The sequence below is a fragment of the Rhinatrema bivittatum genome, chromosome 10 (genome assembly GCF_901001135.1).
Source record: "Rhinatrema bivittatum chromosome 10, aRhiBiv1.1, whole genome shotgun sequence".
NCBI lineage: Eukaryota > Metazoa > Chordata > Amphibia > Gymnophiona > Rhinatrematidae > Rhinatrema > Rhinatrema bivittatum.
Window position 1 is genome coordinate 111,735,382 of NC_042624.1, and position 22,367 is coordinate 111,757,748.

Below are 22,367 nucleotides of genomic sequence, written 5' to 3' on the forward strand. Positions count from 1 at the left end.
TGTTCCCATGGGTTGAGCCTTTGGGTTCCAGGGGTTGGCTGGATTTAGGCAAGGGTCCCCACAGGGCAAATAGGGTAAGAGTCTGGGGGCTGGGCCAAGGTCAGGACAAGTGTTGACAGAGAATAACCAGTAAGAAAGTGGAGGTCGAGGCAGATAGCAAGCAAGACGAAGGCAAAGTCCAAAGCTGAGGTCAATGGCAAGTGGCAGGTAGGAGAGTAGTTTGGGTCCATAGCAGAGGTCAAAACTTAAGTCAGTCTGGAGACAGGGTAGGCTGGGAGATCTGGACAAGGCGGGCTGAATGAGATAAGGCAAGTTCAGGAATGCAGGAGCAACACGAACTGCAAACAAGCAGAAGACCTATTGCTGAGGCAAGGAACAGCAGCACAGCCAAGCCTTAAATAGGGGAGCTAGTGATGTCATCAATAGGCGCTGTGAAGTAGCTTTCCTGCCATGGGGTCTTTAAGATGTGCGCAGTTGCACATGCCTATGGAGCAGGAATGGCGGCCCGGAGAAAGGCATCAGCAGCGTCCTTGCTGTGTCGGGAGGCCGGGGCCCACACGGAGGTGCTGGTCGCATGATGACCCCATAACCAGCAAAATTTAAACAGAATGCCACATCTATGATAATCTCCAAGTTGGCAAGAGGTTGATTGTATGCCCTAGTTGCAAAGAACTCCTAGCCCTCAGAGAATGAGTTTGATCTCTGGAGGCTAGAGTGGCAGACCTAAAGGAACTAAGGGAGACAGAGAGGTATATAGAGGAGACCTTCAAGGACATAGCGGAGCAGTCCTACCTCCAATCTGGCAGCCCCTGTGCTGCCTTGGAGGAAAAAGGTCACCTGGAAGGAAAGCAATCACCTTCATGAGGCAGGAAGCCATCCTGTAACTAGGATCTGCCCTCAAGGTGGTGTACTATCCTCTTGAAGATATGTCTCCAGGGAGAGACACCCAGGACGGAAGGGTTAGGAAATGGCTGTTGTAGATGGTGATTCGATTATTAAGAATATAGATAGCTGGGTGGCTGGTGGACATGAGGATTGCTTGGTAACTTGTGTGCCTGGTGTGAAGGTGACAGACTTCACATGTCACATCAATAGGATTTTAGATAGTGCTGGGGAGGAGATGGCTGTATTGGAATATTTGAGAATCAATGACATAGGAAAGTGAAAGAGGAGGTTCTGTGTGCAATTCTGGTTGCTGCATCTCAAAAAAGATATAGTTGTATTAGAAAAGGTACAGAGAAGGGTGACTAAAATGATAAAGGGGATGGAATGGCTCCCCTATGAGGAAAAGCTAAAGAGGTTAAAGCTGTTCAGATTGGAGAAGAGACAACTGAGGGGGATATGATAGAGATTTATAAAATCATGAGAGAAGAAGAACAGTTAAATGTGAATCAGTTATTTACTCTTTCAGATAATAGAAGGACTAGGGGGCATTCCATGAGCATAAGAACATGCCATAATGGGTCAAACCAAGGGTCCATCAAGCCCAGCATCCTGTTTCCAACAGTGGCCAATCCAGGCCATAAGAACCTGGCAAGTACCCAAAAACTAAGTCTATTCCATGTTACTGTTGCTAGTAATAGCAGTGGCTGTCAACTTAATTAATAGCAGGTAATGGACTTCTCCTCCAAGAACTTATCCAATCCTTTTTTAAACACAGCTACACTAACTGCACTAACCACATCCTCTGGCAACAAATTCCAGAGTTTAATTGTGCATTGTGTAAAAAAGAACTTTCTCTGATTAGTTTTAAATGTGCCACATGCTAACTTCATGGAGGGCCCCCTAGTCTTTCTATTATCTGAAAGAGTAAATAACCGATTCACATCTTCCCGTTGTAGACCTCTCATGATTTTAAACACCTCTGTCATATCCCCCCTCAGCCGTCTCTTCTCCAAGCTGAAAAGTCCTAACCTCTTTAGTCTTTCCTCATTGGGGAGATGTTCCATTCCCCTTATTATTTTGATCGCCCTTTTCTATACCTTTAAATCAAATTAGAGAAAGCAGTTACTTACCTGTAACAGATGTTCTCTGAGGACAGCAGAATGTTAGTCCTCACACGTGGGTGACATCATCGGATGGAGCCTGGCACGGAACTTTGATCTCAAAGAATCTAAAACTTTCAACATGCCCTATTGAGCAAGTGCAGCTGTAGTCATCAGCCTGCCCCCTAGGCAGAGTCCCTCAGTCCATAATATAGCTAATACATGGAGAAACTAACGCCCAGGGGAGATGGGTGGATTTCATGAGGACTAATATCCTGCTGTCCTCAGAGAACACCTGTTACAGGTAAGCAATTCTGCTTTCTCCAATAACAAGCAGGATGGTAGTCCTAACATTTGGGTGAATCCCAAGCTTTAGGCTGTCCGAAAGACAAAGCAGGAAACCGCCCCAAGCTGAAAGCACCACATCTCTCCCTTTTGCCTGGGAGGCAGCCAACCCCCAAATGGGTCTAGGCGGGAAAAGAGTTGGGTTCTACAAAGAGAAAACCATAGAAAAGACTGAGACACAAAACCCCAATGTGTAGCAGAGGCACCTAAGGCAGGGGAATGATGCAAGTGTGATGCAAGAAACATACTCCACATCACAGAAAACATTACAAGCAGGGTTTTGGATCAGTAAATCCCGATGACGACAGTAGATCTAGAACCTCCTCGATACAGGAAAAAGTCTAGAGATGTAAACAAGAGAAGGATTCTTTGACAAAGATAGTAGTTTTCTTCAGTGTTACAAGACAACCGAAAAACGAACCGGGGCCCAAGAATTCCCCAGAAAGAAACAGCGGTCTACTGCCAGCCGAAAGTCAGACTGTCTCTGCAGAATTGTGCCCATGTTTGGCAAACAGGCATAATGGGCAGAAAACTCAAGCAACGCTTGGAAGAATAATCAGCAACAATGGCAGAGTCTGTGACAGACTCTACATGTCAAAGCACCAGACATAGCTGACTAGCAGGACAGCATCAAGAGTTTCAGGGGATGAAAGGAAATCCCTGAATGGGATTGCTAGCTCAAACCCCCGAGCAGGGAGATACATTAGGGCTGAAGATCACCCACACTGCACCCTATCAGAGGCAGGGCTATCCATTCTATCTACAGGATAGTTCAAGTGAGCAGGAAGACCCTTTGGGCAACCTAATGACAGGAGAAAAGCTAAAGGCAGTATTGGCCAGAGCTTGACAAAAATATAGGGAAAAAGTGGTGTATCTTTCCATGTTTGGCTTGCAGAACCACAAATATACCACAAATGCCTTAGCTTTTCCTCCCCTCCCCTGACATTCCAACTGGAATTTGGAAGGAGTGAAGAACAGAAGGAGGCAGACCGCTGGACTGCCGGGGTAAGCACAAGTTGCTAGGTTGTACAACTCAACCCCAAGCGAATAATTCACTGCTGATTCCAGTAGGGATGTACCCACTGAGATAGAGCCTTCAGCCTGCTTGGAACAGCTGAAGCTGAGAGCAAATTCCACAGGAAAGAAATCCAGAAATACTTCACTAAAAGACAGAAAACCGAAGTGCCACAAGTGCAAACCACTGTCGAACAGGATTTCTACACCGGCCTGGAAACCCTAAAGGTACCAGGGCAGGACAAAGGTGATCTCGGAACAGATTGCCCCCAAACCTGGCTTAGGTATTCATTCAGCCATGATAGCATATACTTCTCCCAAGAAAGTACACTGTCCAGAAAAAGAAACAATTGTTGCATGAACCAGGACTCCCCTTGTCCACAGACAAGGTTATCCCTAAAATGGGGAAGTATAGCTTGCAAACCATTGCAAACAAAGAGCAGGACCTTTGTTGCGGGGTCCCTCATCCCCCAACTCCCTCAGTCATGGATATGGCAATAGGTTGAAAGTCATACTTGCCAATTAGATGGATTAGAACCTTCCTCACTGTGGTAGGGTCCCACAGTCGAGAATGACTGGTATAGTGGTCCTTATCAAAAGCACCCATTGAGCTCAACAGGTATCAAAGGTAACTCCTGAATGGGAGAAACCCCTAATCTTCACAGGGAGCTACTCTGGAAAGGCTCCATCATGAAATAGACTGCTGTGCCTTAGGACAACCTAAAGGAGAGCATTACCGCCTCGGATCCCCACGAGGAACCGAGAGCAATTGCCAGTCAGAAGCTATGACATGCCTTCTCTTGGAAACAGAGAACGAGGGACATCCCTTGCAGGGCTGGACAACCAAGCATCCAGAGGGGAACCCATAAGAGTTACCCTAGAACCCAGTCGAATCCCCACTTCCCGAAGGGACAGGAAAACAACGGGAATTGGGGCCTCCTGATCCCTAAAAACCTGTCAGCTCTCCAGCTGAGACACAATCTCTGATCACTGAGGTTCAGAAGCAATCAATCTGCTACTGGCAGCCACCCTCGGATGGGGAAGGCCACCATGGTAATCAATGAAGGGGCCCCAGCAAAAATGGTCAGATGACCACTGCTGCCATCCCCCGACCCTGGCCTACAAGGAGATGCACAGATTCAAAGAACTGAGGCTCCGGTTCAGTGATAAACCTGCCAGGGATGGAGCCCCAGGGGTTTCCCCACAAAGGGGATTTTTGACACAGAAGGGGGTCGAAAGACATATTCCTCTTCTAAGGAGTGAGAAAACTCCCCTTAGGGTTCAACCAGGAACCCCATTCTAGGTCAGTCCTGTGGCTGCAGCGCACAACCTGTTGTGTTCGCCATGTGGGAAACACACACTCACTCATACAATAGAGGGCCACTGGAGAATAAAGCCCTTCGCTGTAAAAGCATGCTGACCAGAACTCATACAGTGTTATCCCATCCTATGGATGGCGGTACACCTATGACCCCTCTCTCCATGCTTGTGGGCAGAATCCCATGGCACAGCAAGGACCGAGCATCACTTGGAAGAGTTGGTGGCTGCGTGCTGCCAAAAGGAAAATCACAGTGTATGATGATGCCTTCCTCGCCAGTGCTCCCAGCACTTGGTAGTGCAGAATTGATGTGACAATGGCAGAACCCTGGCATGGTTGAGAGCTGTACAGACAGGGAGAATGCTGCCTGCCATCGCCCAAGGCACTTGGAGTAGATGCTTTGCCATACACGACCGCACATGCTGTGCTTCACTGTCACAGTAACTACCAGTGGAGTGCATAGGAACAGTGTGACAACGGCGTCCCAGTACCACTGGGGCTCAGGGTATGGCATGATAGTGGGTGGTGTTCTATGGCATTGCCCCCTCCAGTACCTGATAACACTCCAAGAGGCTGGACAAAGTACTTGAATTGCATTAGGAATGGCTCACAGTCGTTTTCCTCATGGATCCACAGCGGCGAAGTCCATGGCGACCGACAGTGCCCATGGTGCTCTGCAGTCGTGTCCTGCGGCATCCAACTGTGACCACTGGTGCCACAGTCGTGATGGTGCCTGCAGGGCCCATAGCACTTTCATGCTCACCAACAATTGATCACATCAAGGACATCAAATGATTCTGCACCCAGGGCTTTGATGGCACTTGACTGAAACCTGATCAGTTTGACGGTATATAGTACCATCCCCGGTGCCATAGGCGCCCTTGGACCTCAACAGCCCAGCGGTACCAATAGAGACCCCGGTGCACAAAGGCATCGATGGACCAGCAGTACCAAAGATGCCAGGGATGCCTGCAGGCAGAGGCTTTTCAGCCCCAACACACCCCATCAGTGCCCAGAGGAACCGATGACTGCCAGTGCCAGCAACTGTTCCCCTCAACTCACCTACCCGTCCAAGGACATAGATGCTGCAAGCTCGATGGTGTCCCTCATGAGTGGCTATGGCTGATGATAGCCTCGCTAGCGCTCCTTAACGCCAATGGTGCATGAATCTAGGTGGGGCTTCTGATGCCCCCAGATCCCAGTGGCTCAGGGTGCCCGAGATCATTGGCATCCACAGAGCCTGATAGCAGTAGACCAGTGATGCAACAGCACAGTGCCCATCAGTACCCCATCAGGACACTACCAAGGAGCCTCAAGGGCACCAGACCACTGTGCCTGGAAGCCTTGGTGTACCACAGTGCCTTGAGTAAATGGCAACCCCGGTGCTTGACACATTCAAGGCCGAAATCCCCGTCGCTCATGGTCTTCAGTGGCACTTGAGGGCTCTCAAGAGCTCGGCAGTTGATGGCCTCAGGGATGACCAGAGCACTCAATGGTAATCCCAGTGCCTCATTGGTTGTGCTCGACATTGTTGAGAGTGGTAACGAAAGTCATCGGTAGTCACTATTCCTGTTGGCCTCTATGGTGGACCCGCACCTCGATGGCATCAATGGTAGCAGGGCAGCTCCGCACCACGATGGTATTGAGACCACACACTGTGACAGCCCCAAGGGTGACCGTGGTATCGAGGCCATGCACCTCGATGGCATCAGGGGTGGCCATTCATGCACCTTGATGGGATCGAGGGCATGGATGGGACCAGAGGCATCCATGGCATGGATGAGACAGAGGCATCGATGCACTAAAGCTTGGGGCCATTACTCCACCACCTCAAGGTCCACAGATATCTATGGCACGGAAGGCACTTATGGCATCGAGGGCGGTCATGCACCCCCCATGGCAACAAAGATGCCCAGTACCTTGATGGCATCAAGGGTGACCATGGCACACAATGGCAATCCTGATTCCCTGACATGGTGCTGACATTGATGCAACAGATCAACGGTGCACTAGTCACAGATGTGCATGGGCAACCGATACTAGGCATGGCGCCAAAGATGCGGCAGTAAGCTGCTTGCCCAGGCTCCTGCTCACTCTCTCTCACAAGAAGACCGCACTACCCTCCCCCTCCTGCCTGCAAGCAGGAGGGGAGGCTACATTATCCAGGGATCATGCCTGTGGAGACTAGTTCTTTTGAATGTGGGGAAGATTAGCTCTTTCCCCCACAGGAACAGTGTGGCCCTCAATCTCTGCACCATCTGAACCTCCTTCAATGCCGATTGATCAGTGAAACGATATGTAACTCTTGCCTGGGTAGAACTCAGGCGAGTCTCCGGGTTCAGCAACGTACACAGATCACCCATGGGATGCATTCAGTCAATCCTGCCAGCTCCTGACAAAAGGTACAGAAACAGACAGAGCAATGAGAAGACACAGATACTAAACTGCCAGTGCAGTATTTATTTTTCTTCTTTTTAAGGAATAGGAATAGACTCTGCCAGAATGCACAGCAACTAAGGCCTGCCATGCGGTTGTCAGACAGGGGAAAGAAGAAGAAAAAGGAAAAGAAATAAAACTACTGTAAGGTAAAGGAAAGAAAACAGCTGCCACTCTAGAAAAAAATTACTTACAAAAACTGTGAGGAGAGAGCAAACCTGAATACTGTGACACAAATGGCTCCAGCGACCACATGGCTCCTCGGAAAAAAAGAGACTGAGGGACTCTGCCTAGTGGGCAGGGTGATGACTACAACTTCACATGCTCAGTGGGGCATGTTGAAAGTTCTAGATTCTTTGAGATCAAAGTTCCGTGCCGGGCTCCATCCGATGATGTCATCCATGTGTGAAGACTACAATCCTGCTTGTCCTCAGAGAAAATTATTTTTCACTCAATGCACAATTAAATTCTGGAATTCATTGCCAGAGGATGTGGTTAAGGCCATTAGCATAACTGGGTTTAAAAAATGTTTGGACAAGTTCCTGGTGGAGAAATCCATAAAATGCTATTAATCAGGTTGATTTAGGGAATAGCCACTATTTATTACCAACATTAATAGAATGGGATTTATTTACTGTTTGGGTACTTGTCAGGTACTTGTAACTTGGATTGGCCATTGTTGGAAACAGGATGCTGGGCTTGATGGACCCTCAGTCTGACCCAGAATGGCAATTTCTCATGTTCTTAGCTTCTTCCCTGCCATAGCCAACAGCTTTGTGTCTTTTCCAGGTGATGTACTGGAGTGCATTTTAGACTTCTTTGCCTTCTTCACCTCTGCCTTAAACACCACTGAATGTTAGGAGAGTTGGCTCTTTATATAGCCCAGACATTGCTGTACTCTATACCTGAAACCTATCTTTCTATGTACTGGAGATATGATCAGAGATGTCTGCCAGATCTTCGACTGAAGGTGTTGAAGAGCTCTGTGGACAGGCACTTTCTTAGCCTGTGTAGGCAGTCCTATAAACTGTAACCCTCCAGAAGGTCTTTGGTGTTGGGCTTGTCCTATCCTAAGGTAAATGGGATGGGATTCATCATTTCTTGTACAAAAGATGGTTAGAACATGTCATCTGTTGACATTGAACTCCTTGGCTTTGGTGAGGGATCTGGTAGGAATTTCACTGAACTGTTGAAGGAGTGTCATGACTCATCTGAACGTCAAAAAAAAAAAAAGACTCTTCTTCTGAATCTCATATGAGTACTAATTCTTCTCTTGTAGATTCCCGAGTTTCTAGTAAAACTCATGGTTTAGGAGACTTCTGGTAGGAAAGAATTGTCAATTGAATATACAAAGTAGAAGCAAAGTTTTCTAACACATTTCATTATAGACATGGGAGGATGAAATGTTGGAATTGGGTTTAGATAATTATGCACAAATTCCAACCATATTTTTTGTATAAAAGGATGGTAATGCAATTTCTGATGAGATGTCAATGCACCTTGGTTTACTTCACACCTGAGAAATTAAAAAAAAATTTAAGGCGCCATGAGCAATGCTGGAAAAAAAATCCTCTGACTGAACGTAAAAACACTTACATGGCTTTTTTGATTAAGTATAGAAAACAAATTGATAAAGGCAAATGATAACCCTAGGATTTTGTTCAATATTATTGACTAACATTTTTAAGACAGAATACTCTACATAACTGACAATTTTTGTAACAAGCTTGCTCAGTTTTTTTGAGGAGAAAGTAACAAATATTTCTGCTGAATTCTCCCATCTCTTTATGCCAAAACTTAATATTTACTCCCTGTATCTAGGGACTCCTTTCAAGAGGTAGGCTCTCTGACGATCTCCCACATTTTATCAAAAATGAAACCTTTATCTAGTCTATTAAATCCATGCCCGACTTACTTCTTAAAAGCTGCCCATAATATCTCTATCTCATTTGGTAAAACACTCTCTTAATTCTGGCATATTTCCTGAGGCCTTGAAACAAACATCAATTCTGCTATTCCAAAAAATAAACTCAATGATTCAACTGACTTTTCTAACTTTCAACAAGTTGCTTTGCTCACAACCTTAGTAAAAAATCATAGAATCCTTTTTTTTTTTCAGTTGACAGACTATATAAACGAGAATTCCATCTTACATCCCAATCAGCATTGTTTCAGACAAGGCCACAGTACCGAAACATTCCTGCTATTGTCATTCGATACAATTATAAGAGGTTTTGATTCAAACACCAATTACATTTTAGTTTTATTAGACAAATCTGCAGCATTCGACACACTAGACCATACAATCTTACTTACAGATCTGGAATCTATTGGAATTACAGGCACTGTACATAAATGGTTTAACTCATACTTACTCAATCGCCCTCAACAAATAAACATTGGTGCACATAATTCAAATTGGTATTTCATTCCTTCAGGTGTCCCACAAGGCTCTTCTCTCTTGGCCTTACTCTTCAATTTATATCTGCTCCCACTCTGCTGTCTTCTATCTGGGTTGGGTGTAGATTTCAGAATCTACGTTGATGATATACAGTTCTTTATTCCATATAATGTTTCTTGGGATAACACTATGTACTTTGTTACTCTTTGCATAAATTCTGTGAACATTTGGATATCTCACAATCGTCTGAAACTGAATACATTAAAAACTGAAATTATATACTTAACCACCATCCCAAATTCATCTCATTGCCCTCCCAGTACATTGAAAGTTGATGGGCATTCTATTCCAATCACAGAAAAAGCCTGAAACCTCGGTGTAACACTGATGCAGAGCTGTCAATGACCCATCTCATATCACAGCTGTTAAATCCTCAATCTTTAAAATTCATTTATTGAAATTGCTTAAGCCGCTTCTTGATAGAGATGACTTTTGCTTAGTTTTACAAGTGCTGATTCTCACTAGCCTAGATTACTGTAATGCCCTCTATATAGGCTTTCCAGTCAATTCAATCTGACCTCTTCAATTAATTCAGAGTGCAGCTGCTCGTATATTAGCGAATTCTACCCGGCATGAACATATCACACCCATTCTCCGATCCTTGCATTGGCTACCTATATCCTTTCATATACAGCACAACATTCTCATAATGATTCACAATTTAATATACAAAACTCTATCTGGTTATGTACAACCTATCTGCAAACTTGGAAGACACCTCTATTCAGCAAAAAAAAAAACCTCATAAGAACATGCCATACTGGGTCAGACCAAGGGTCCATCAAGCCCAGATTTGTCCTTTAACATCCCCTAGCAAGTTTAGGCCCAGGGTAAAGAAGAAGGGAGATAAAGAGCAGGAAAATACAAGCCAGGCAGTAGTAAATGCAGATTTTGAAGCCCTTGTCTGGCATCTGAACCTCTTCCTCCCCCTGCAAAGCATAGAAAGTGGGAGGCAGGAGGTGATGAGCTAGAGGCCCTCGTTGCTTCATGGCAAGAGGAGGACCCTTGAAAGGAAGCAACTTTAGGCATGGAAGCTCCCCAGGCGAAGGTTATAGAGCCACTGAGAATGCTGGACACGTTCCCTGTCTTTTTTTCTTCTGTATAAAGGAACTATATAGCATAGGCTGTCTAACATCTCAGCCTAAGAAATTAAGGAAAAATGTGTTATAAATGTAATAAATATTATTGTAAAAGTAACAGCAAGAAATAGTCTGTTGTAGTGTAATTAAAACCTACAGAAAGACACTTGTGTTATTTTAAAAGAACCTAGATTCTAATCTCTTTAAAAGTCTAGAACTTGAACTATGCATGATATTGAAGCTTTTTTGGTTCTGTTGGTCCTATCCATTACTTTTAACCCCCCTTTTTTTTTGGTCTTCCGTTCTGTAATGATGAGCTAAAGGACACTAATTGAAATTTGGTGATTCCTTTCTGCCTCTGTGCAGTGTGGGTTGATGAACAGACTGAAACGGATTCTTCTGATTTCCTGGGGCTCCTTCTCTTCCTTGAAAGACAGATTGTCTTGAATATACCAGACCTTTTGTTTTCTTGGTAAGCTGAGTATGTTTCATGGGATGTGGCAGATTCTTTTTTCTGATCAGAGCGTGGTGTTAGGCACCCCAGCCATGTGAGCCAACAACCGGTCCCTCTCACCTTGGCAGGCAAGAAGGACGCTCCTGCTCCCCTCCCCTCCCCTCCGCTGCTCCCTGCCGCCGACCCCGTCTGTGGAAAAGTTGGCAACCCTTGGTAACGTACATGGAGCAGCAGTTACAACCCTAAACTGAGGGCAAGGGGGGAACCTGCACAGAAGAGCAGTACAGACTGCATGAACCATTTTGGCTCTTTCTCTGCTGTCAGTTCCTGTGTTAAAGAACATGTGAATTGTTTTGTACAGTGTTGTCTATACCACTATTTAGTTTATGCTACCATCTCATTTTATTCCTCTATGTAACATACCTTTTTTTTTTAATAGTTTTCTCCTACACTGTATAATGTTTTTAGACTTGCCAGTATTTGTGACTAACATGCTCTAATACTTTCATTATTCTGTGATATAAAATGTCTAATATATTGCTCAACAGAAGAAATGGATGGAGCTGATTGACTTTTAAAACATTTCATTTAAACAAATAAAGATACAAACTGTATTCAAACGATTATCTGCATATTTTATAGTGAATTTACAAAAAGCTAATTAGAAGTGCTCTTTAGTGGAAAATTTTCACCTTTACAATAGATATCCTCTTCTTTTGAATTGTTAAATAGGTTTCTTCTCTGCATAGAACTTGTATGTAACAGGATGGCAGTCTTATCCATGGTGTTCTCTATAAATGCACTTTTTTCAACTGGCTTGGAAACTGAAGTTTCTTTGGCTGGTAAATAGGGAGCTATAAGAAAACAAACATTGGTGTATTGACAATATAATACTAAATATAATTTATTAAAATAATATAACATTTGCTACTCTTATTTTTAACAGGTTGCTCAATGTAGGGTTACCAAATGGCTTCGTTTTTTCAAGACAAGCTATTCCAATTTTGGTTTTACTCCATTGTGTGCATGGACTTGTAGTTCTATCTTTCTTAGGGAAATCAATGGGGACATCATAATTAGAAGTTTCTAATTCATATTCATTTATTTATATATGATCATTCTCGACATACAATCATGGTGGTTTACAATTAAACAATACAGGAAAAAAACATTACAATAAAATCATTGAAATAATAACCTAAACATTAAAATTTATAATATCAATTCTCTCGTCAGCTCTACACTTCATTATTTCTCTTGCTCAGCATATGCCATGTTACACAGCCATGTTTTTAGATCCTTTCTGAATAGCTTATTATCTTTCTGGGTACACAGCTTTTATTTATTTAAGTTTTTTTATATACCAACATTCAAGACGGTAGTCCCATCATGCTGGTTCACAAGAAACAGGGGTGCAATTATAACAAACTTTACAATTTGAACAATAGTGCAGAAAAGCAGTTACATATAACAAGGAAATCAATAACTTGGAGTGAGAAGGAAAATGAAGATCAAATAATTATATATATGAATAAATAACATTGTGAGAGGTGGCTATTAACGCTATTACTAGCGGAGCGTGATGATTGATGGGAGTTACATAGTGTTGGAGTTAGGAAAGGCCTGTGTGAACAGCCACGTCTTGAGTCTTTTCTTGAATGTTGAGATGCTGGGTTCCATTCTAAGATCCAGGGGAATGGAGTTCCATAAAGTTGGACCGGCTGTGGAGAATGCCCGTTTATTGTTTATTCAACTCAGTCATTATGATGTTTCAATGTTATATTTTGTTTATTGATTATGAGAAACAGAGATATCGAGAGCAGATTTTCCAACTGAAAACTGGAGGGAGCCCTCCCAGCCGAGGCACCCTCCCGTGCTGTAAGAGACCAATGCAACGACTTGTACCAGAATATGACAGACACCACCACTCAGACATCCTCCCACCTCCGGAAACCAGTAACACCCCAACTCCGGAAACCAGTAACACTTTTCTGGCAAAGTACTGGACTAGCAACTGAAACTGCCCTTTCTCTTACTTCGCTTAGATGGGCTGAATGTATAGATGGGATTTAAAGGTGGATCTTAGGTTTCTAGTTGGAACATATAGATGTAATGAAGCGTTTAACCACACCATATTATTGCTATTTATCATATTTTGAAGTATAGACAGAACTTTAAATTGTGCTCTATATTTTATTGGCAACCAGTGAAGTTATTTTAGAATAGGCATGATGTGATCATATCTTTTATTGTCTGATTATAGACTTGCTGTTGTATTCTGCAGTAATTGTAAAGGTCCAATAATGCTAGCCGGTAAGCCTAAGAAAAGAGCATTACAGTAATCAAATTCAGTAAAGATGAGCGTTTGTAACACTTTTCTAAAATCTTTATGTATAAGAAGTGGTTTTAATTGTTTTAAAATGTTCATTTTATAGTACCCATTTCTTTTTTTTTTTTTTTTTTTTTGAGATATATGTTTTTTCATAAGTAGATGGCTACCAATTATAATCCCAAGATCACGCGCTTGATTGGTTACTTCAATTTTGCTCTGATCAATTATTATAGAACTAGTTGCGGTAGTTGGAATCTTTCTGTTTTACAATATGATTTCTGTTTTTAATATTAAAACTAATTTCATATATTTCAATAGCTGCTTAATTGATGATAAATATATATCCAATATTTTTAACGAGTGTTCAATGGAGATATCAACTGGAATAAGAAACTGAATGTCATCTGCATAAATGTAATAGTTAATACCCATTCCTGATAAAAATCTGCATAATGGCAACATGTATATATTAAAAAGGGTTGGACCCAAGAAACAAATCGGAAACCGATCCAGTTGGCTGTATTAGAGTAAAAACAATAGGAATCGGATGATCACACGAAGCCCTTTATTATGTGCCCGACTCTGGCCGAGTTTCGCTCGTAGAGCTGCCTCAGGGGCAATTCAATTGGCAGGATTTTAACAATGCCTGCTGGGCTGCTGTCACATGTACACTGTCACAAAATCATGTACAGAAATTTATTAATTCCTGTTCATACCTACGGAACGTACTGAACATCGGTTAGCAGCAGAATGATGTTCAGTACGTTCCGTAGGTATGAACAGGAATTAATAAATTTCTGTACATGATTTTGTGACAGTGTACATGTGACAGCAGCCCAGCAGGCATTGTTAAAATCCTGCCAATTGAATTGCCCCTGAGGCAGCTCTACGAGCGAAACTCGGCCAGAGTCGGGCACATAATAAAGGGCTTCATGTGATCATCCGATTCCTATTGTTTTTACTCTTATATTAAAAAGGGTTGCAGAAAGAGCTGATCCCTGTGGGAATCTAGTTGACATATTTATTCTTTCTGAGATACATCCATTTAATCTAACCTGGTATGTTCGATCTGTTAAGAATAATCTAAATCATTCTAATATTTTTCCCTCAATTCCAATTTCGGATAGTCTCTGAATCATAATATTATGATCTATAATATCAAATGTAGCTAACAGATCTATAATACTAGTAGATATGAATGTACTGCATCAAATCCACGCAATACTGTATCAGTTAAAGCCAACAATAGTGTTTCTGTACTATAATGCTTTCTAAAACCGAATTGTGTTGAGAATAAGATGTTATTCGCTTCAAGATAATCTGACAATTGCAAAAGAACTACTTTTTCTAAAATTTTTGCGATTGCAGGAACAGTAGAAATTGGTCTATAGTAGTGGTTCTCAACCCTGCCTGGGGACCCCCCCAGCCAGTTGGGTTTTCATGATATCCACAATGAATATGCATGAGAGAAAATTTGCATACACTGCCTCCATAACATGCAAATTTTCCCTCATGCATATTCATTGTGCATATCATGAAAACCCGACTGGCTGTGGGGGTCCCCAGGACAGGGTTGAGAACCACTGGTCTATAGTTATTTAATACTTTACTATCAGCCTTGTGATCTTTTAAGATGGGTTTGATAGATGCACATTTCAAAACAACTGGAATATGGCTCTCATCTAATGACAAATTAATTATTTTAGTTAAATATGGAACTATAGTATAGTTTATTTATACAGTGGGGGAAAACCAGGACTGGAGCAGCCTATCCTGAAGAAAGGAGCTCATTAGCAACCAATCAACACCAATCAATCCAATCAACACAAAATTAAAGCTAGTGGCAATCAATAGAAGGATTGTAATGACACTTTGTCTTCTGCATAATGTAATATTTCAAAGCAATTTACGTGGGTAAAAAACATTTTATCTGCATTAATCAGTTTTCTGAAAAATTAAGATGCTTACCTGTAATAGGTGTTCTCTGTAGATATCAGGATAAATTAGCAAGTCACACAAGCAGGTGACATCATCTTGACAGTGCCAGGATGGGAAAACTCTCCCAGTGCTCAGGAAAAGCAAGAACATTTTTCTCAGCATGCACAGGTCTTCCCAGGAGAGTTTTTAGTCTTTATATCAAACTATTCTTCAACTGTAAGAGGAGGAGGAAGGGACTAAGTGGCTGATTTTTATCCTGCTGTCTTTGGAGAACACCTGTTACAGGTAAGCATCTTTGCTCTCTCCGTGGAGAAGTAGAATAAAGTGGGGACTCCCAAGCTAAGTGTTGCATTTAATCAGCTCATTATCTGAGCATTGTAGATAAATCATTGTAGTCCATAATATCTGGGTAGCATTGAGTGGTGGATGGAAGCACCACTTTTAAGAACTGCCTGTCCAAATCTGCTGTCCTGATAGGAAGTGTTCTCCAGTTAGTAGTGAGTTGTAAAAATATGTATGACAGGCCAAGTGGCAGGCTTGTAAATATCTTTATAGAAGCAGAACAAAGATGTGCCATGGAAGCAGCAGTAGCCCTAACTTGATGGGCTTTCAACTTATTTTTAAGATACAGTTCTGACTGATTGTAGCAATAAGTGATGCAATCAGTCAAGTGTTCTCTTTGAAACTGATATCCCTTGCTTAACTAAGATGAAAGAAATGAATTGTGAAGACTTTTAATGTTAAAACTTTGTTTTGTCCAAATAAAATAATAAACCTCTTCTGCAGTCCAGTGTATGAAGCCCTTGTTTACCCTTGTGTGTGTAATATGGGGAAGAATGTTGGTAACACAATGGATTGATCAAAATTAAACTTGGAGATAACTTTTGGGAGAAATTTAGGATGCACCTTATTGTGGATGATTTGAGTATCGGTGCATATGAGACTAGGGCTTGCAATTTGCTTATTCTCCTGGTAGAAATAATGCTATTAAAAATATTTATTTATTTATTGGTTTTTATATACCGCCGTTTATCAAAATATCACGTCGGTGTACAGAGAACATATTAACATAGCAGCTTGCTAGCGATGGCATTTATATTTTAAAAGATGTAACTTACACTGTAAGCAAGTTTAAAAAAAAACCAGCAGCAAAAAAACCCATGGGCCACTTTTGCCACCATTGCTGGGATCATTCTTCTCTGGCTGCTGCCCCAGGCGGCAGGAGGCAGGACCTGCCTTTATTTCATTTCAGCTGCCACCCCGATCTGCGTTGTGCTTTTGCTGCTGCCCTCAGCGGCAGAATCAAAGAACCAGCAGACCAGTGTCATCAATTGGTAAAATTAGCTGTATGTTATCACTCCATCCCCTCATACCTCAGACTGGAAACATGCATCTCAACCTTCAAAAAAAGACTAAAGACATGGATATTCATACAAGCATTCCCGGACTCCAACTGATCTATCTCTTCCACGCCACTCCTTATCTCCACCTACACCATGGTTAACCATCTCCACTATTGTTTACATGTTTGAATTAATAACCTGTCCTTTCTCTTCTTTCTCCGCCAAGTTCTAATCTCCCTGTTATATGTAACTGCCTTTTCCGCACCATTGTTTTAGTTTTAGTTTATGTTTACGATGCACCCCTGTTTTATGTGAACCAGCATGATGGGACTGCGATCTCGAATGCCGGTATATAAAAACCCGAAATAAATAAATAAATTAATAACTTTCCAAGAGAGAAATTTTAGGTCTGCTGATGCTAATGGTTTAAACAGAGACTTTATAAGCTGAGTGGGGACTATATTCAGCTTCCAAGGAACCGGTGAATCTTTTATTGGAGTGTAGGAATGAGTGGTGATTCCCACAGGCCTAGAGGCAGAAATTCAGTCTGACTCCATCCTTTCTTAAAACATAATCTTTATTCACAGCTTCAGTCACATACACAACAGCAGACTGCCTTTATCTTCAGACAGGGTACTCTCTCCACTCACAGTTTGTACTGCTTTGTCTTAGCTTAATGTTTGGACAATGTTACATTGTCCAAAGAAGCTGCCTTCCTCCCGGAGACCTGGGCCTGGTCTGGTTATCCCTACCTGGATCCAGCTTTAATTCCCCAGTCTCTGGTTATGTCCTCTAAGCCTCACCTGCCCCGTAGGATCCTGCCCATAGAACATACTCTCCTTAAGGCATTTAAGGTGGACCAGGCATCTAGCCTGGTCCTACTCAGGTAAACAGGGGAACACTAGGGGTGCTGCCTCACATGGAGGTTTCAGATTCCTGAGGCCTTTCATAAATCTGATAATTGTAGGTTAGTGATAAATACACATGCCCTCCCAATCCGCTTGATATAGCATTAAGGTGAAATCTGACAGAATTGGTATTCATGTCTGAGTCAGATGGGGTTAGCAGATATTGGAGTAAAAAGGAAACAGGATATTTAATGTGCACATCAGGCTATCAATCTTCTCCACTTCTGGTAGTGTATTTTCCTGAAGCATAAAGAACTTTCTTAACTCTGCAGGTATCTGCATAGATGACACTAGGTGACTTTTCAACCCAATAGATAAAGTGTGTTGCAAGTCAATTTCAGTGATCTGTACTTTCCCAAACTGATGTCACAGCAAATAATTTCTAAAGAACCAAAAGGTTTTAGTTCATTTCATAAGCAGAACATTTTATTACAGCAGATATCCCAAAGACTGGTTATAAATGTCCCTTGCCAGTGCTGCATCGGGAGGGATGGGTTTAACCAGAATGGAGGTAACACTATTTTAGCAACACTGTATATGAAATTGACTTGCAACACACTTTGTCTATTGGATTAACATTTGGTGTGTTTTTTAATCCCTCTACTTCTTTTGTGGTATACTAGCTGACTTTTAAAATCCAAACAGTTAGAGCTAAAGATTCAAGGTTGGGATGCAGGAGATTCCCATTAAACCAAGTGATAAGGGATGGGAATATCCTTAATCTTATTGGTTTATTAGCATAGAGGGACTGCAGCCATGGAAATCAAATCTGATGAGGCCAGAAACAAACTGCTGCTTCACTGCATTCCAGCGCCCTTGCACCACCAACACTTGACAGAGAGCCCCCCAGCCCTGGAGGCTCGCATCTGTCTTGAGTACCAACCAATCCGGTGTCATCAGGGAAATTCCCTTCCTGAGATGGTCCGCATGTAACCACCAGTTCACATTGTCTTACAACACCTTCGAGAGAACAACCTCATGCCAAACTGGAAAAATATCTTTCTGAACAAAAGGAACTCCCCTTCCTTGGGTACATAGTCTTGCAAGATGGATTTCAGATGGATCCAGCTAAGGTAGAAGTCTTGCCCAGTAGGATTTCAAATCTTACAAAGATTTTTGGAGTTTGTAAATTACTACCACCAGTTTATCTTTAATTATTCCTCCTTGGTGACCGTCCTTACTGCTCTTACCCGTAATGGCGTGAACACCAAAAACTAGCCATCGGAGGCTAAGGAGGCTTTCTGTTGCATGCCCCGGCTGCAGCAGGCCCGCAACTGGGCCTACTCACCTCCGGCGGACAGTTCCCGATCCTGGCCCATCCTCACTGGCAGCGGTGGGCAGCCACCTTCCCTCCCACACCCCCGTTGCCTCCTTGGGCACTCCCTGTTGCTCCACGGACCCCTCTGGCTCCCGGCGGGTCTCCCCACATGTGATGCGGGGAGACATCATTGTTCAGTGTCCTGCCTCCTCCTAGGCATGCACGCGCGTCCTGTTGGCCTTTAAAGGGGCCACGGCGGGAAACTAACTCACGGCCCTGGATGATGTCATTGGGCCCAGTTATTTGGCAACAGGTCTCCACGCTAGTCGTGTGCTCCGTTGCTCGTTCCTGTTCCTGACTTCGTTCCTGGTTCCTGTTCCTGACTCTGTTCTTGGTTCCTACCTAGCCTCTGCCTTGGACTGACTACTGGCTTTGATCCCTTGCTTCGTTGGACCACGCTCAGGACTGATTACTGGCTTTGATCCCTTGCTTTGTTGGACTACAGTCAGGACCGATTACTGGCTTTGACCCTTGCTTCATTTGATTACGCTCAGGACTGATTACTGGCTTTGACCCTTGCTTTGTTGGACCATGCTCAGGACTGATTTCTGGCTTTGACCCTTGCTCCGCTACACCTTGCCTAGCACTGCCACCTGCCCTGACTCCAGCCTGTTCCTGACCTCGCCTCTGGTGTCTCCTTAGACTTGTTGGGCTTCGGCCTTCTACTACCCGGGCATCACCTATCCTTGCACTCCGGTCCGTTATTGCCACCCAGGCCTCTGGACTCCTGCCTCGTCCGGACCTATCTAGGTCCCTCTAATACCTCTGCTGGTCCCTGGCTACCTACTTCAAACATCCACTGGAATCCATCTGACGGAGGCCCACCTAAGACCAGCTGGCCCCAGCACCCAAGAGCTCAACCTGCAGGGAATGAGGGCTGGTATTGGCGAAGCTCCAGTCAGCTTCCGTCTCCCAGTTTACTCTGCCTCCTGATGGTGGAGACCCATGGGGCTTGCCCTATGGGTAGCATCAACCCCACCTCGGGCCAAGGGTCCACCACCAGCGCAACACTTTCCAGAAATTAAAAATTCCTTTGCTTACAAGCCTTGCTTGTGCCACCTAGATTCTGCTTGGCCTTTCATTCTTGAGGTAGATACCTCTACCCTGGGGATATTGGTGTTATGTTTTGTAAGAGTGTGAACCCTGGGCCGAGGTGAGAGGTGTCTCAGCCCACAGGGAGGAGCTCTGTGAGCCTCACTGTTGGTAGGTGTGGTCTCCGTGGCATAGGACACAGCTGTAAGGTAGAGACTTTATTATGATGGAAGGAAAAGCAGAGCCCGCGGAACAGGAGGTGTAGTTAAAGCACAGTTTGTTTGTTTGTTTGTTTGTTTGTTTTATTTATTTATTTATTTATTTATTTATTTATTTATTTATTTATTTATTTATTTAAGGTTTTTATATACCGGCAATCATGAGCACATATCTTGCTGGTTTACATGAAACGGGAGTGCATTAAATACATCAACTAGAACTGTGGTGATCGAAGGAGCAGTTACAAATAACAAGGGTAGCAGAACTTGGATAAGAAGGAAGAGATAGGAAAGAATAAACGGTTGAACGGTATACAAATAAATTAAATGCTATGTAAAAATGGCATGATTAATGGCTGAATATTTGAAGTCCTTGGTTTGTATCTATGACGTGATATTAGATTGTGTCTGGGAAAGCTTGCTTGAATAACCAAGTCTTAAGTCCTTTCCTGAAAGTTAAGAGGCAAGGTTCCAGTCTGAGATCTGTGGGAATGGAATTCCACAGAGAAGGGCCTCAGAGCAGAGGGGTATACCCAAGGTGATACTACCCCAAACCAAATGTGTCTGATACTTCACATTCAATGCATATCCAGCATGGCTCTCTGCTTCAACGGCATGGGAGAAGACTGATACATCACGCATTTCCAGCATAGCTCCCTGCTTGAACAGCAGGGGAGAAGAAAAACAACCAATAAGGACTGTATAACATAGTCTGGGTAAAACAAATAAGCATGGGTGTAGCTTGCTTATTGCGGCGGTTACTACCCCTAACTAATCAAGCTAGATATTTCAATGGTGGGGGTGGAAGGTAAATAGAACCAAGAGCTAAGAGAAACAGATAAGTATGAGAGAAAAAATGTGTGAAGCTTGCTGGGCAGACTGGATGGGCCGTTTGGTCTTCTTCTGCCGTCATTTCTATGTTTCTATGATACCTCAGATGTGAAGATCCGGTAGTGGCCCGTAGAGCGGGGTATGCCAGGAAGTCTCTTCAGAAGTGTAGCAATTAGGAGGAAGTGATGTCATCCACCCAAATGGCAGCATGAGACTCGAGTTCCCCGCTCTGTTGTGAATTAATCCCCTTATAAGATTGACATCCGAGGGTTTTTCGCCTTACAAATCAAAGATATTGCAGAACTAACAACAAAATGTCAGTGCGGAAGAAAATTGCGGACCTCTATCAGTTCTCTTATGATGGAGAGAGTGAGAGATGCAAGGAGGGCCTAGGAGAATCCGGGCCTGAGGAGGCCGTGATTGCGGAACGCTCTGAGCAGCAACGAGCAAGCTCCCCAGAGGTAGGAGGGGGAGCGGTCGCACCCGAGATTTTCAGAGCCAATTTTCAGGCATGGTTCAAGGAAATCCAGGCTGGAATGGGTGCACTAAAAACTGAGTTTCAGCAACTAGCAGCTGACCTATGGCGCGAGCATGAAGTGCTGGGAGAGCGGGTAGCCTCGGTGGAAAAATCAGGTGTCACTGCAGGAAACTGCGTTGGAAACAACCCATGTAGAAATAACACAGCTTCAGCAAAATCAAACAGACCATAGTGCATGGCTCGAAGACCTAGCGAACAGGTCATGGCGGGGAAATCTGCGCTTTCACAGGATTCCTGAAGGGGAAGCCAATGCAGACTGCGCTAAGGTGATAAAAGATATTTACCTGCTGATTCTACATGAGGGCAACACTAATGCAATGCAGGAAGAACCACAAATTAACCTGGACCGGGCCCATCGGTCATTGGCTAAGCCGAGGGGTAATGTCCCTAGAGACATAATAGTAAATTTCCATGAATTTCAGCTTAAAGAAAAAATACTAAGAGGAGCGAGAAGCATCACTGACTTACAGTGGCATGGTAATCATGTTGAAATTTTTCAAGATCTATCTCCCATAACCATCCGGAAAAGAAGGGAGTTCCGGGAGCCAATCTAGATGGGGGAACACAGATACAAATGGCTGTTCCCATTTGGCTTGCAAGTCACCATCAACGGCACCACATCAAGAGTCCAGACGGTGGAGGAGGCAAAAACCATCATGCAAGCAGCAGGGATCTGGAAAGGACCGGACCCCTCATCTAGACAGCCAGCGCAGCCCAGTTTCTCTCAAGCAGCACACCAAAGATGGCAGAAGGTGCCACATGGAGGCAAATGCTTGAGACGCCACTCAGGAGGTGAAATGGGAACCAGTAAAGCAGC

At 43.5% G+C, this 22,367-nt stretch overlaps 1 protein-coding gene across 8 annotated transcripts in view; it reads right to left on the minus strand.

The window, feature by feature from the left end:
- LOC115100177 overlaps positions 1–22,367 on the minus strand; it is a 214,347-nt gene that overhangs the window by 9,258 nt on the left and 182,722 nt on the right. For 4 of the 8 annotated variants that reach the window (XM_029618474.1, XM_029618475.1, XM_029618473.1 and 1 more), the window contains one exon: positions 11,785–11,946. In XM_029618474.1, the coding sequence (XP_029474334.1) occupies positions 11,785–11,946 (162 nt within the window). Of the gene's footprint in view, positions 1–9,380; positions 9,752–11,659; positions 11,947–22,367 lie in introns of those variants that run through there. The other 4 variants (XR_003858985.1, XM_029618479.1, XM_029618476.1 and 1 more) reach the window with 4 other exon arrangements.